Raw genomic sequence first — 15,939 nt, forward strand, 5'->3', positions numbered from 1 at the left:
TCCTGAATAAGTCAGTCTGGCTACAAACAAAGCACAGTTGAGACTGAATCAATTTCTTGTTAGGTTTTTTATAAAATAAAAATGTTGCCATCTGAACCTGCTCAAGCTACCCAAGCCAGCTGCTTGTTTTCTCCTGACGAGCAGCTCTTGGCTACCGAGCCAGCCAGAGGATGGCTTGGCAGCTCACACCACTGCATGGACAAGGAAAAGGTGTGTATTTTCCAAATTTCTGTAGTCTAAACAAGGCCTAAACTGACCCGAGTGATGACAAGAGGAGTAGCAGTGGGTTGAGGAGATGTGCTTAACCCGAGGCACGTCGCTGTCTCAACAACTGCGAGCTCGGGAGCCCCATCTGCCGCAGCAGCAGATGGCTCTGGAGGCGCAGTTTGCACACAAGGCTGAGAGCTAAACCTGCCGGCACGCAGTCCTGCTCCTCCAGGCGCCCACAGCTCTGTCCAGCAGAGAAACAGCCAGAGGGAACAGCCTCATGCCCCCTGAACACGGGCAGGCTCTCGGAGCAGCCCACCCGCGCCCGCAGCAGCAGCCCTGGGCAAGGAGGAGCTGTGGCACGGGGCAGAGCCACAGGACACAGGGCTTTCTGCAGCTGGAGCCTGCTCCGTGCTGCTGCATGGGAAAGGCAGGAGCCAAGGAAGGAGGCAGCAACAGAAATAAGAAACATCGCAAATTTGATTTTCCACCTCGGAGCTGTGCATAGCGTACGATACTGACAGCCTGAATTCAAGAGGTGATAAGGAAAAGAAAAATGAGTAAAAATTAGTTGTTTGTCAATGAGCTGAATTTTTGGTTTTATTTGCATCTGCTGCTCAGGGTGATCAAGGCATTCCAGCCATTCTCATTTCTGGCTTCCCACTGCTGGGCAGCCAAAACCATGTCCTGCTTAAAATGAGCCTGTAAACACAGGAGCATGCTGTGTCCAGTACAGAGCTTTCTGCACCATTTTTCAGTAATCCATAGTGTAACTAACATTTCTTAATAAGTTATAGGTACATTTTTCTCCTTATCCAGCTGCTGGTAAAAAAGCTAGCAAGAAAAATACAAATTCATACAGCTTTGCCTCAAACATCGATCTTCTCACAAAGTACAAGAAATTAAACTATAATTAAACTGTATGCTGCAAACCATGCCATGTGCCAGTCTGGTCCTGAGCTATAGACAACTGATAAAATGCTACAATAAATGTATATACCATGAATTCAGTAGAGACAAAGTGAAGGAATGAGTAGTAGGTGGGATTCCCAGATTCTGACTTTCACTGCAGTGTGAACAACTAACAACAAACCTTGACAAAAAATCCTCAACAAAAGCAAACCAGATTTCTTTCCTTTTTCTGCAAAATATAACTGAAGGAATCCTTGAGTGGATTGAACAGCTGAAAAACAGGGGAGATAGAGGTTTGAAGGGCCTCAAAAGACTAAACTTATAATGGCCATTTATAGTTTGAATTAACTAATAAAAACATTTAAAATGTCTGCAAATCTCAAAAATTCAAGATTTTAGAATGTCAATAATCTTGAAAATAAGGCAAATTTTAGGGATTTTCCTGTCAGGAAAAATGCATGGGCAGAAACATCCTTAACAGAAAAACTTTTGATGATTTGTAATTCCTTATAGTTGCTAATTTTTGAGTTAATTGCCATTTTCAACAATTAATGTACATTCTGACTCAATGATCCTATTGATCACGTTGTTAGATCAAGTTAAGTCAGCAGTACATTGCTTATCGGTGACAGAAAACATGCAAAAGTCTCATTTTTAAGAACTGTTTCATGGCAACATTACCACATGTAGAGGAAAGCATATAACAGACTATTTCTACTGACAATTTTTAACCCAGTTCAGGAAAATTATGCATTTAAAGTGATGTTTAAGTTCTGTTGAATTTATATGGACATGGTATAGCTAAATGATAATGGGCTAACTGAATGTGAATCAAAGCAAAAAGATTTAGACCCTCCTTGAATGTATTTTTAGAGCACCTGAGTACCTTGGAATGCACTTGGTTTCATGCATATGAAAGTTAAATATATGCATGAATTGCCCCAGAATAAGAACATGTCCTGGGTATTTATGAGGAGTTACTCCAATTCCTTAACAGATTAGATAACTAACACCTAGAAATATTCTTAAATTATAATCTTCTACCAGTACATACTAGCAAAAGTCAAGGGATGATTCATTTCTTAGTCAAGGTAATGAGTGTCTGCCCTTTGCTGTTCAGGATATTGGATTAATAGGTAATTCTATGTTGATTATGAATTATGATGCATTAATTTACACACTGTTGCTGGGATGGCATTTAGCTGCAGATCTCATATCACATATTTATCACCTGCTGGCTAAAACTTAATTCACTAGCAATCCACTCTCTGCACTTGTTTACAAAAATACATTAAGTATAATTATAACAACTTGCTTCAAATACACAAGTGTGTGCACAGAAAATAACAAGAATATAAAATTATATGTAGTATTTTATTTCCAAATTCTGCATGTAATAAAAGATAAATCAGAGAAAACTTAATGAATAAAGCACTGCAAAGATCAGAGCTTTTCTTCATCTATAAAAGAAATTAGGCACTGCAAACACATGACAGCAGATCTATGTAGTGTGTTAATTTTGGATTTTAAAAAAATCAAACAAGAAAAATTGGTATTTGGAGTCCTCTTTTTTTACTGTGATTCTGACACAGACTTTTGTAAGCACTTTTTAGTTTCTTTCTCTTCTATACTCAGTAAAATAAGGATGACAAAGCTCCTTTTGTCATCAGTTTTGTTGGTTTAGGTTGCAAGAACTGATCACTAGGATTACAAGCAAAAAGTAGTAAACAATCCACATTTCACATGGAACGCCCCAGGAACAAAATTATTTATTCATCTCATTTGAACTGATACTTCCTTTCATGAGAGAAAAATTTGCAGAGGAAATGCATCTATGAGTAATTACATTCATTGCAACCAAAGAAGAGCACACACACAAAGGATTAGACTTAAAATTGTTATACAATATTTTCGTGGGTTTGATATTTTCAAGACACACAATACTGAGCTCAGGAAAATGTGACTAGTCTGCACTCTTTTATCCATTGTTTTTGACTTGATGTTGATTTAATTTTATCCCAGAGGCCCTATGAAATCCATTCAGCCACCCCCATCGATGAGATACTCAACATGTTCAAGATCGAAAGAGTTCACTACTCATCCGCATGGTGCAAGGGCATGATAGCTCTACTGAAAAAGGTAAGAAAGCACAAATACCTTCTGTCCTCTTTTCTCTCCTCTTCCTGAAGCCTCTCCAGCTCTGGAAAAGGCATCAGACAAGCACACACATTAGGCAGCCAACATCTCAAGGATAAGAGAACAGAGCTTATTTCTAGCTGCTCTGAATGTGAGCGGTGTGGTATTTTCAGAAGGTGCAGTGTTCTTAGGCTTAGACTCAGGCTTTTCATGGCTTCAAAGTAAAAGTTTTAAATTTCTTTTATTTTAAAGCTGATTCACTAGAGATAGCAAAAGTTTGGGGTCAGTAATTCCTCTTTGTGCCCTGGCCTCATTACCCCCCCAGATATGAATATACAAGTGGGACAGGGAAGGAAGGACCACTCTGCCCTCTGAATTTCTGCTGCAGTTTCCAGACAGGGAGATTAGAAATTAGAATGGCTGTATTCCTTCCTGTCCCATGTTGCTATAGTTGCAATAACAAAAGTCAAGCCACTTTGCTGTAAACATCACTTAACCACAAGGCAGGGCTCTTTCTGAATGTATCCAATGCTAAAAATTGTTTTCTTCCTAAAATCAAAGTTTTTTGTTTGCTTTAATTGCCTGACTACACCACAAAGATAATCTCTCTCTTTTAGGTATTTCAGATCATCAATACTGATTCTTGAACAGGAAATATTTGTGAATGTCTGAATAGAGTAATAAAAAATATGTCTTTAGCAGCAATTAGCAATGTAGTCTTGAATAGATAGAGCAGTGAGGTGGATAATTTTAATTGTTGCCAGGATTCTCAGTGTAACTGTGTTTTCCAAAAAATTTAAGAGAAAATAAAAATTGTTGGGTGGCATTGATCTGTGATGTTTCATTTCATGAGGGCTCTTGTGTATTTGTAAGCAGACTTTTGTTGCTAATACATTTATACACTTCATGCCTGCAACAGCCATCTGGTGGCAATTAAACTGTACTCATATCCTGTGACTTATTACTTTTAATTTTTTTTCAAAACTGGGACTTCTAGCATCTGTTAGAAGATTCCCTAGCCATTTTCTTACTTAAAAATATGTAACATAAAATTCATATGTGCGATACATTTGCTGTTCTATATGACATGCAGTTCCTTAGAAAATGCCTTGTGCTTGATCACAGCTCCTCATTAAGGACCCAGAGTGTCGCCTTTCAAGCCTTGCAGACATCCAGAACTCTCCATACCTGGCTGATGTCAACTGGGATGCTGTTCTAGAGAAAGCTGTGACCCCAGGCTTCGTTCCTAACGTAAGTCAATATTCCAGGTGAACAGTGTAAATTCTGACTTTAATTATCACCACTGTTTTACTTGTTTATGCTTGTGTTTATTGCCCTTCAGTGATTTACTTTGGTTTCTGCTTTCATTTACTCAGTCACTGCTAAGGGAAAATTTGTCCCATTCCAATAGATCACAACAAAAACTAATTAACCTTGGTTCACTTTTCGTTCCTTTTCAAATAAAAGAAAACCTTTTCCAGACTTTGCATTTCAGCTGTTATAGTAAATGATTGTCAGAGTTAACTCTGAGACAAAGAATACCAAGAGGACTGTTGTGGCTGTGAAAGTTAGACATTTGAATACCATTTGGAAAATTTTTTAACATCCCAGTATGCTGTTACTTTTTCACTTAAAAATATTATTCCAAAAGGCTGACCTATTTTCTTTGTGACAGTTTCTTACAAATAAAACATTCAGATTCTGTGAGGGAATCTGGTGGTTTCTTTTTACTGTGGTCCCATTTTGTTGGTATTTTCTGGATATTTCCTTTTTGCTCATTTTCAAGTTAAATGTATTTGAAGGCCATGAATAAAAAGCAATGACTGTAGTGTTAATATGCTGCTTCACTTTTTTCAGCCATGTTGCACTATAATTGTTATCCAAACAACATATTTGTAGCATACCAAGGTTTGTTTCTGGGTTTTTATATTATGCATATATTTTTATATCATGTAAGAAAAGATGTGGAAGGTGGAATAGGTGGACCCTGTCTTCATCCAGGTGCGCATCAGAGTTCATGATAAACTTGATGGGGACAGGATCCAGCCCTTCAGAAGCTGAAGGTGAGCGAGCATTGCATAATGGAGCAAAGGTAGCCAGGTGTGTTGCAAAGACACTGTTCTCTGTGATTGCTGGGCCCCTGGGCACCTGACCAGAGCCTCTCTGGAAACAGCATCCTGCAGGAGAAGAGAGCGGTGGGTGGGCAGGCAGGGTCTCCCTCAGGGAACTGGGAGAAAGACCAGGAACACAGCACGTAACAAGCACACAGGAGAAAGGAAAGGCAGGCCCCTCTTACAGGCACTCCAGAGCAATGTTAATTTGTGGGGAAATTCCTTCCTTTCACTTGCTCAATCCTAGTGCAAGAGAGAAGCTGGAGAGGTGAGTGTCATATCTACCAGGCCATGACTCTTTCACTCTTACTTGATGCCCATGCAGCTGGAATAATTGCTGTGCCAGGCCAGGATCCTCCTCTACACCCTCTCAGGTCACTGTCCTAAGCAAAGCAATGCAGAACAAATCCCCTTCTTATCCTCCATTCTCCTGGTGTGTGGAGACTACAAGATGAGTGGAGACTGACTTTCCTCTTTTCCTTTTTTCAAGTTAGAGCTGCTTTTAGAGACATCAGAGGTGTGGACTTGCTCCTCAGGCAAAACTCAACCAATTATTTACTTCCTACTCCCAGCTAAAGGTTTAATCCACAACTGCAGCATATGGAAAATTTCACAACATAGTATTTCATAAGGGAGATCCAGTTCCCAATACCCAGAGATGCAACGTAGGTGGGGTTCCAGGAGTCTCAGACTCTGCAAAGATAGCTTTTCTTTTCACATTTGGATTCACTTTATTTGTGTTTTGGCAGCATCTATAAAACGGAAGGAGAAATCTATAATATGTGAAGCAAAATAATATTCCACATTTAAAAGGAAATAGGAGTAAAGTGTTTCATTTATCTATCCAGAATTATCTGAAAGTCCCATTACAAGCTCTACCAGACTCTTCCATGGAGAGTCTGATACTGCGGGGCTTGTTCCACCTGGTCGATCAAGTGTGTCAGGAAAGCAGTGAGGTGAGAACCAAAGTGTCTTTTCCAGCCCAACATTTCTTTTCATAGAAACTTTGCTGTTTCATGACACCAAGCTTGGTCACACATTTTCGAGGAACTTTTTATTTGTAGCATCTGCAAAACTTTCACTGATTAATTGAGGCCACACAACAGAATATTTCTTTTTTTTCAGCCTTTGATGAGAAGGTGAACTGAGGCCTCTGTGACGTGTTTTGAAACCAGAGGGTTTTATAAATTTTGACAGCTTATCTGGACTGTCAGGAGCTTGTCTGCCCTCTGCAGCTAGAAGGGCACACAGGAGGCCCATAGCTTAATTTCTAACAGCTTAATTTGATTCCATAAACATAGCTCTTACTTAACTAGCACGTGTGTTTCTTTATGGCTTAGTTAGATTCTTCATTTTCAGCTTAGAGTCATAAATTGTTGTAGGGTTTCTTAAAATACAATTTGCTTTTATTTTTAAAGCTTTGGAATTAAAGTGATATAATTTTTAAGTACTGAATCAAATCTAAAATCTATGTTCTACTAAAGCTGACTGGATAATATGCAGGAAAAGGCACTAGTTTGCTAGGAATAAAAATGATGGAGTGATCTGTAAACCAAATGTTTCATTGTAGGACACCACAAATTATACAAGTAGTTTCTGATGTGATTTTGCTGCTTAGTGTCTTTGCTTACTATAAATATCTGTCATTTATGTATGACTTATTTTAGTACTTCCACCTTGACAGTGACAATGATGTGATTGAAATCTCAGAAGTCCCAGAGGAAAATAGGTTAACATCTCCCACTACACAATTCAAATTGTTTGCAAATATTTTGTGAAGGACTTTCTGGTATAACAAAGGATCTTAAAATGTGAGTCAAGCATCAGAAATTAGCATGGCATTTTTTAAATAAAGAATCCAAAATATTTAAGTAATATGTGTAATGGATAAGGAAAACCTCAAGAAAGTGGATAGAATAGAAAAAGAATAATAGATTAGAATGAAGCACCTGATTGGGAAAAGCCAGCAATGATTCACCAAGGACAAATGGGATTTTCCAAACTTTATCATGACAAGGTAACCTGCTCAGCTGATATGGGGCAAGTGGTTCTCATTGTTTACCTGGATTTCTCTAAGGCTTTTGAAACAGTTTCCCACTGTCTCCTTTGTGAGATATTTATGTGTTATGGTATAGAAAAGTGATCCATGTAATGGGTGGGGAACCGGCGATGGGCTGCACCCAGGGGAGGTGGAAAAAGCTGCTCCTCAAACTGGGAGCCTGTCACAAGTGGGGTCCCAGGGATCAATATTGGGTCCAACACTGCTTAAACCCTAACAAATTATGTGGATCAAGGGATCAAGTGTACCCTGAGGAAGACACTGATGATACGGAGCTGAGTGAGAAACTGGACACCTTGGGAGAACTACCCTGCAGGAAGACCCTTTAGGAGTGGGCTAACAAGAACCTTATGAACTTCAGCAAGTGTAAGGTCTTAAACCTGGGAAAATATAGTCCAGGGTGGGATTTGTCCAGCTGAGGAACAGTTCCAGCAGCTCTGGAGGTCCAGGTGGACAGCAAGCTCAGTGTGGGGGACCAGGCTGCTGCCATGGCAAAGAAAGCCAAGGGGATGTTGGCTTGCATCAACAAGTGCATCACCAACAGAGACAAAGAATTCATTGCTCCACTCTACTCAGCACTTGCCAGGCCACACCTGAAATACTGTATTCAGTTTTGGTCCCCACTACACAAAGAAGATGTGGACAGGCTGGAGAGGGTCCAGAGAAGGGCCACAGAGATGATCAGAGGAGTGAGAAATAGGCCATAAGTGGAAAGGCTGAGAGAACAGGGCTTGTAGAGCCTTGAGAAAACAAGGATTAAGGGAGACCTTATCACCATGCCCCACTATCTAAAGGTTAGCTACCAAGATGGAGACTCCCTTTTACAGGGGGTCACATGGAAAAGACAAGAGGCATTGGGTACAAGTAACTCCTGGGAAGATTCCAGCTGGACACAAGAGCAAAATTTTTCATAACAACAATCAACCATTTCAAGAATCTGTCCACAAAAACAGTGGAGTCTCTAAAACTGGACTCTTTGAAGATTCACCTGGACAGGTTGCTGGGCTATCTTGTCCAGACTGGGGACTGTGGTTTTGCCCAGAAAAGTTGGACCAGATGATCCTTGACACCCTTTCCAACCTGGGATTCTATAATGCTCTGAACTCTTTTTTATATGAATGCTGCTAACCTAAACAGGCCTGCTCCTTCCTTTGTTCTCATGGACAGCATCTAAGTAAATGAATCCACTGCAACACTTCAGCAAATCAGATTTCAGCAAGGTCTTAGAGGTACTCCCCAGCTCTTCTGCACTATTGCTGGTGTCACTATTACTCTTCAGCACTAACTGATATTCTGATGAAGACCCTGGGCCAGATTAATCTCTCCCTGGGTAACATAACTTTTGTCACTGTAGGAATATATCTGTTTATAACCAGGAAGAGAATCTAACTCTTTATAATTGCTTTATAATATGATTTTTATCTTGTCTCCCTTATTTAAACTTTGATCATCACTTCAGGCCTAAAAAGACAGTTTTCATTTTACAGATGTGATTTAGGAGCTGGCTCATTATTACTGCTGTTAACACTTGCCAAGCAAATTAAAAAAACACAACGATGCTTCAAAGATTAACTGTGAATCCTTTTGTACCAGAAAGGAAGACTGAACTGTGATCCCACATTTGAACTTGAAGAAATGATTTTAGAGTCCAAGCCTCTCCATAAAAAGAAGAAGCGACTTGCCAAAAACAAATCCAAAGATGGAGCTAAGGAAACCTGCCCACTGGTAAGATGGGGACTGTGACTGCAGTCAGTGGCATTTTGCTTACACTCTAATAGTGTAATAATAATAGTAAACTCAGTTATGTTCAGCTTTATCACCTCTGAAAATATACTCAACCTCTCTGTCATTTTATACATTGCATAAATCACCTCCAAAGCGAGATGAAAAGCAACCATTTATTTCATTCAAATAGTAACAACATCTTTAAGCTAGAATAATTTTTAAGATTATCACAGATGCTCATTTAAAGTAAGAAAAACTGTTGCCGGTAGCAAAAAACACTTCCCACACATGCACAAATAGTTACAAAGAGTATTTATTTGCTACTACTACCCACAACTGAAAAGGCTTGTTATTTATAAATATGTTAAAGCTGTCTCTTCCACTCTTGACTAATGTGTGCCATGTAGAAAGATGCATTATATGAACAGTCAAGAGTACCAAGAAGATTAATAATAATTTCCAGACCTGAATTATCATCCCAGTGAGGTTTTATAAATTATGCTGCTACTCCTAATGATTTTGGATGTTCATGCAAGCTGTTCTTCCTAGAGCTATCAGATGTAAAAATCCTCAGGAATTCTTTGTGAGGAACTCCTTCCAAAAGAATGAGATTGATTGTGCTATCACAGCCCAATTTAATGAGTCTTCGAAATGCCTCTTGATAGCATTCATTCATAAGCATTTTGTTCAGTGTTGTTTGTGTTATTGTGATTTTTGTCTATGATTCCTCATCTTTTTTAATCAACCTATTCATGCTGTTTTTTAAAGAACGTACACCTGCAGCAGTGCTTGGAAACCGTTAGGAAAGAATTCATCATATTCAACAGAGAGAAGTAAGTGCATTTCTTAATGCCTCTTTAGCATTCAGTACTAAAATTAAATTGAGAACTATTTTTTTTCTCACAGTGTAAGGGAAGGTGATTAATGATCACAGCAGCAGAGCCTAAAAGACTGGATTTCCATTGATTTCTTCTTCTTATAGTCTCTGGTGTGATGGTTTTGTAGTTCTTGCATCTCTGAAAGCAAGCAGAAGACCTTGTGATGAAAGTATGTTAGAAATGTGAGGTAAATGTTACTGGAACTCCCCAGAGAAACTGTCAGTAATTAAGAAGAGGAATGCAATAAAAGGTACTGCTTTTTCACAACTCAAACAAAACCAAGGGAAGTCATAACTCATGAAATTTTAATGCTATTGACAGCACTGTTCTGACTTGGAAAAGCTGTTCATACTTACCCACTATTAAAAAAAAAAAAGTGTATTCCAACATTAACTATTTCAACAAAGCTAAGTATTACACCTCTACCAAACATGAAGCAAGAACTTCTAATCTAAGGGTCAGCCAGGGCTGACAGAAGCACAAGACTGATTCCCAAGGATATCAATAAACTTCCTACTTCAATTAATGCACTGCCTTTCTTGTAATTACTGCTTCTGAGTCATTGTGGACCTGTTTGTATTAGCAGATACAAGTCATAACAATGGATTTGTTTGTGTCTTTGGTCAAATTATTGCATTTCATTCAAGTGAATTCCATGTTTTTATTTGATCTAATTATATATGCGAGCCTTTCTAATAGAGTTGTGAGATGTTAAAAATTATTTTAAAAGTTGTGACTATTTTATTTAATGCATACAGTGCAGGTAATTACTGTCTCTGTAATTAAAACTGAAAAGGAACTGTCAGCTTTGCACAGTTCACACAATAGCACACAGGAAATTATGCCACGATCTACCTTTCTTCCTGTTACAATCCAAGGCACATTTCTGACTGATACAGACTCCTCACAGAAAATACAAGGTCTTAGAAAGAAAAGGAAGGTTCAGCAGATTCTTCACGTTATTTTGCATGATCTCTAGTACGAGGAAGCCACTGGTTTCTGTAAAAGCCATAAAGAAGAGAACCCAGACCAAGTCAGCCCACAGAAACTTTCAAGAAGCATCTTGGTGGGTTCCTTGAATCAGTTGAACTAGTGAATGTTTGAACTTTGTAGTTTAACCCACAAAATTAAAAATTATTAAGATCATATTAACAAGATTAGAAAAATATGACATTGGTTAATCAATTTAATGAGTTTCCTAGAAGCTGTTCATACAAGTAATTCATTTCCAGGTGTGAGTCTCCCACATACCCTACAGTCATATATGAGGCATATCCAATATGCAGCAATTTTTGGAAGTCAGAACACTAGATTTTGTAAGACACTCAAAATCTCATTGGTGCGTTCACTACCTTGAACAATGTTTCTTGTCATGATTTTACTGCGTTATTCTTAAATCTTTTTATGCATAGAAAATTTTTTCATTTGTTTCATATTGCACAACTACAGTAACAACACAAGCTATAAAGAACTCTGAAATCAAGAGAAATGGAGTACAAGTAAAATGGAAGCAAAGGATAAACCACATGCACTTCAACCAGAAAAGCATGTGTTTTGGTCATTGCTTGATTGGCTTTGACAAGGTAAAAGAAGAATATTTAGTTTTGACCTATAACAGATCCTGCACCAGATCACAACCATTTCTCTTTTCAATTGCATCATAGCTTAAGAAAGACATGGAGAGATTCCTGTAATATTTTTCAAGGAAAAAAAATGTTGAGAAGGGGGAAGCAGGAGTCAAATGTTTGAATTGCAAAGTGAATTCAAGTTAATGAGAACAAAACAGGAGCAGTGGCAGGCACAGCTGCCATATACCAGAAGCTACACAGCATACACCAGAGGAACTCAGGGTGGGCTTCCTCAGACCTTCTGTGCCCTCAGGACTGGATGAACAAGCTGAGGCTGTGCTTACATGAGTTTCCAAAGCCACATGGCCAACAAGTTCCTAGGAACAGCTGAAAATGCTGACAGATGTGAACTATTTCTTTCTACAAATATAATACATATTAAAATGTGATTGTATCATTAGATGAGGTGTCAATCCCAAACAGGCCTTTAAATCACTCTCAGATTAATGCAGCCAGACATTCTGATATTCCTCCATGTTCCTCTACATAGAAACTGTTGAAAGTATCTGCTTATTCCCTTAGATCTTCATTAAATTCAGCAGCAAAAAATCTACATTTTATTGTCACTTAAGCCTTCTGCTCAGTTTACTTCAGTGTCACAGAATGCTGCATAAATACAAATAAAGGATGGGAAAAAATACCTTGTCTTTCAAGGGAAGAAAAGAGACTCCTTAAACTACAAGGATGCAAGGAAAAAATTCAGATACTTCTAACTGAGCAATATAAAGTCAGGTGTTAATACATAGTTAATTTTGTGGTGTTAGCCATCACAGTTACACAACATCCTGCAATCCAATACTTGTAAAATATCTGCTATGAAAAGCAAAATCTGGTATTTTTGAATGCCTTGCTGGTAGTTCTACACTGTGCCTCTTTTCTACTGTGTGTCTTTCATCCTGCAACAGACACTGCAAATCTTGCAATGTGTCATACTGGCTTTCTTCTCAAGAAGCTCAGGAGATTATCAGAAACTCTTAGATTGCAGGCAAGAGGAGCAGGGGAGGCAGGGAAAAGGCCCACTATGCTAAAAAGAATTTAAACACAGTGAAAGAGACTGGAGTACATTAAAAGTTTTGGTTAATGAAGACAAAGACAGAATGTGCACATTTATTCTGTTGCTTTCTGTATTTAAGTAATGGAAAACTGGTATTTGTAGGAATGTTTTAAGCAAGGGTTTCATGGACAAAGACAGGAAGTTAGCGATTGTCAGCAGTGGGTAAAAAGTTAGATTTGTATCCCTTACATAATCCTGATTAGAGCGCATCTTCTGTTGAATATTTCAGTGGATGTGAGCTACAAATTAAAATAACTGTGTGTGTGTGTGTGTGTTTTGATGCGACATGGGGGTATGGCATCTGTCCACAGTGACATTATCTTCCAGTACCTACAAGAGAGGGGCACACGCTGCCCTGATCCAAAGTAAAATAACATAGGAAAATCCTTTTGCAGGATTTGTTTCCTAATGTTAAAAGTGTCAGTGTAGCCTCTTAGTTTTGAACACATAAACTAAATAAACTCTGATATACAAATGATCTACATACTGATTAGCTTGAAAATAGTATCTAAAGTAGTTTTCAAGGATCTATTTGTCTCCTTTTTGTGGCAAAATAATCATTTTTTAAATTTAATTTCTGTATTTTTTATTTTTTTAATATCCAGAAACACAGCACCAAACATTTTGCAGCATCTTAATGTGTATTTCCATATACTTGCCAGCAATTTTTAAAGAATTTTATATCATTTAGAAGCTGTAGGCTACATTTTCAAGTTTTCTTTTTTTGAATTTTGTGTGTGTGTCTGTGGTGGGGGAGATTGTACAGATAAAGCCACACTGTTTGCTTGTAGTTTTATTAAAAAGCTGATCAGAGATTATATTGCGATTTTTGTACTGTTATCACTAAACAGATCTTCACATACAACTACATCTCTTCATGAATAACTAAAATATGGAATGACCAGAAATTAAGAAAAAGACCCAATATTTGCATGTGATGAAATCATATTTCTTACCCTTTAAGGTCCTGAGTCTCTTCTTCTCCCTGAAAGATGCCTTTTAGATTGAAGATGTGAGAAATCAAAGAAGAGAGAAGAAAACACAAGAAATATTTACTTATCAGGCAGAATAATCCTTCAGTTAGATGCTTCACAAACTTAAAATAATCAGCCTGATAAAGAAAGCAAAATCAAACATCCACATTTTACTGAGTAGAATATATATTTCATATATCCAATGTACAAGAAAATGGGTTAGAATTCTGCAAAACTATTTTAACAAATGCAATGAACTGATTAGAAAAATATCCATGTTTTTAATAATTCCAGCAAGAACTTTCAAAATATTGCTAGTGATTTTGAATTTGGAGGTTTTTAACTTAATACTAATATGCTGCAATAGCATTGTTATGATATTCACCTGACTTGTCCCCACTGATCTGAACAGATTTGTCTCTGCCCTAAGTACCGATACGCCTTATTCCTCTGCTCAGTATTTGTTCAATGCTAGCACACAAAAAAATGTGCCATAAATTGAAGCACATTATTCTGTCTTTTCCTGCTATCATTCTTTCCATTTGAGCATATCTCGTTCTCTTATAAATGATCCCAAACAGCTCGAGGTGAACAGACAGCTCTCTGTTCCCAGAATAAACACCAAAACTTGAGGGAGCATATTTAAAGCATATTAAGGTGCGTAAAATCCTCTTGTCTGATTTTTTCCATATCATGGATGAAAAGCTTACTTAATATTCTCTGCATTTTTTTATAAGATCAAATTTATTATCTCTCTCATTTTAGTTTTTTTTCTTTCCTTTTAATTGTCTTTTAAGATTCAAATTCAGAGTCTCTGAGTACTCTCTTTCATTTCAATTTGATTGAAATTGAATATTCATAATGATTTGCAGTGTAATTCATTGAATGTATTTTTCTTAATATGTATTTTATGTCTCTTAATGTCTCTGGAGATATTTATCATAATCCTTCAAATATCTGAATGCTTTTTGGATGAGGCTGCAGTCCTTTTCTTGCCCCTTCTGCTGACCTTAATTCAGTTCAAATCCATTTCTTTCTGAGCGTTTCTAGTGGTTACACTGCTCTTCACCCGAACCTTTCTTCTCCCTTTTGTAATGGATCTGTCTGCTTTTGGAGATTGCTCTTGCAATTGGAAAGATACTTTTCTGAATGTGATGATTGAACCTGGTTTGTGTTTGGGCAGTAATAACTGTTGCTTGCCCACAGGACCCCTTTCACTTCTGCCTCTGATTCCTGCCCGTTATTACTGGTTTAGAATTACCAATCCAAATGTCACTCTCTTCTTAGTGAGCTAAGCTACCTAAAAGTTTGAGCATAGCAGTCCCAAACTGGTAATTTTTCTATAGGCATACCTTCAAATTCACTTTTTTTGGAGAAAGGAGTGGTCATAAAAATGCCGGTTTCAATAATGTGTTCCCTTCACAGTTTCATGGAGGGAAAAAAAAAACTACAAAGGGTAGTCACTATCTGGAACCTCATTTTAAAAGTCTTCCAGGAAAAATGGTCAAAGTTTTCCAAACAAGTACTGATGTCCTTATAATGGCTGCACTCCACCATCCAGCTTTGGGAATGAAAGTTGCATGGGGGTGCACATGTCAGCACATTCTCCGCCTTGAAATGTGGTCCTGGAAGAATCAGGATAACAGATGGAGATCCTCAGCACTGGAAGCCAGAAACTGGTTTCTATTCACAGAAAACTAAACACAAATGCAACTCATAAAAATGAATTGGAAGTCAATTCACAGGCAGAGGAAAGAGGAGTCTAAATTTGTAGATTTCAGACTTTGGAGGGGAAGCACAACTGTATAATCCTGAGTACCATTTTTTTAAAGCAGGTTACATGGGACAAATCATAGCTGTGATAAATAAAGGCTGCATAACAAGGCATGGCTGCTCCATTGCCATAGGGAATTACCTCCATGAGGTAATTACCTTTGCCTCTCTTTATGTCACACTCTAACATAAATTTTCCCTTGTTATGAGTTGCCATAAACTGAATCATGAAGACTGAACTCCTTGTCCTGTTTTAAGGCAGCAATTTGTGTCCAGTTGCTGAAGCAATGCAGAAACAAGCCAGTAATGAGATAACATTATTACTGCCAGTCACTCTGATGTCCATGTGTTTGTGGAACACATTCATAGATGAGTTGGAAAGGAAGGTGAATGCTGAGGTCACAAAGTTCACTTATGATACCAGACTAGTCACAGCTAAATCTGAGTGAAAAGAACTGCAGTAGATAATGATAGCCATGGTT

At 38.0% G+C, this 15,939-nt stretch overlaps 1 protein-coding gene across 2 annotated transcripts in view; it reads left to right on the plus strand.

Moving 5' to 3' along the window:
* STK32B (serine/threonine kinase 32B) overlaps positions 1-15,939 on the plus strand; it is a 159,041-nt gene that overhangs the window by 128,537 nt on the left and 14,565 nt on the right. The window contains exons 8-11 of one of the 2 annotated variants that reach the window (XM_054294456.1): positions 3,142-3,258; positions 4,381-4,506; positions 9,019-9,150; positions 9,919-9,983. In XM_054294456.1, coding sequence (XP_054150431.1) covers positions 3,142-3,258; positions 4,381-4,506; positions 9,019-9,150; positions 9,919-9,983 — 440 coding nt within the window. The remainder of the gene's footprint in view (positions 1-3,141; positions 3,259-4,380; positions 4,507-9,018; positions 9,151-9,918; positions 9,984-15,939) is intronic. The other variant, XM_054294447.1, reaches the window with a different exon arrangement.

The sequence above is a fragment of the Melozone crissalis genome, unplaced genomic scaffold, assembly GCF_028551555.1.
Source record: "Melozone crissalis strain CALT ecotype California unplaced genomic scaffold, PUWL_Pcris_2 ptg000006l_1, whole genome shotgun sequence".
Lineage (NCBI taxonomy): Eukaryota > Metazoa > Chordata > Aves > Passeriformes > Passerellidae > Melozone > Melozone crissalis.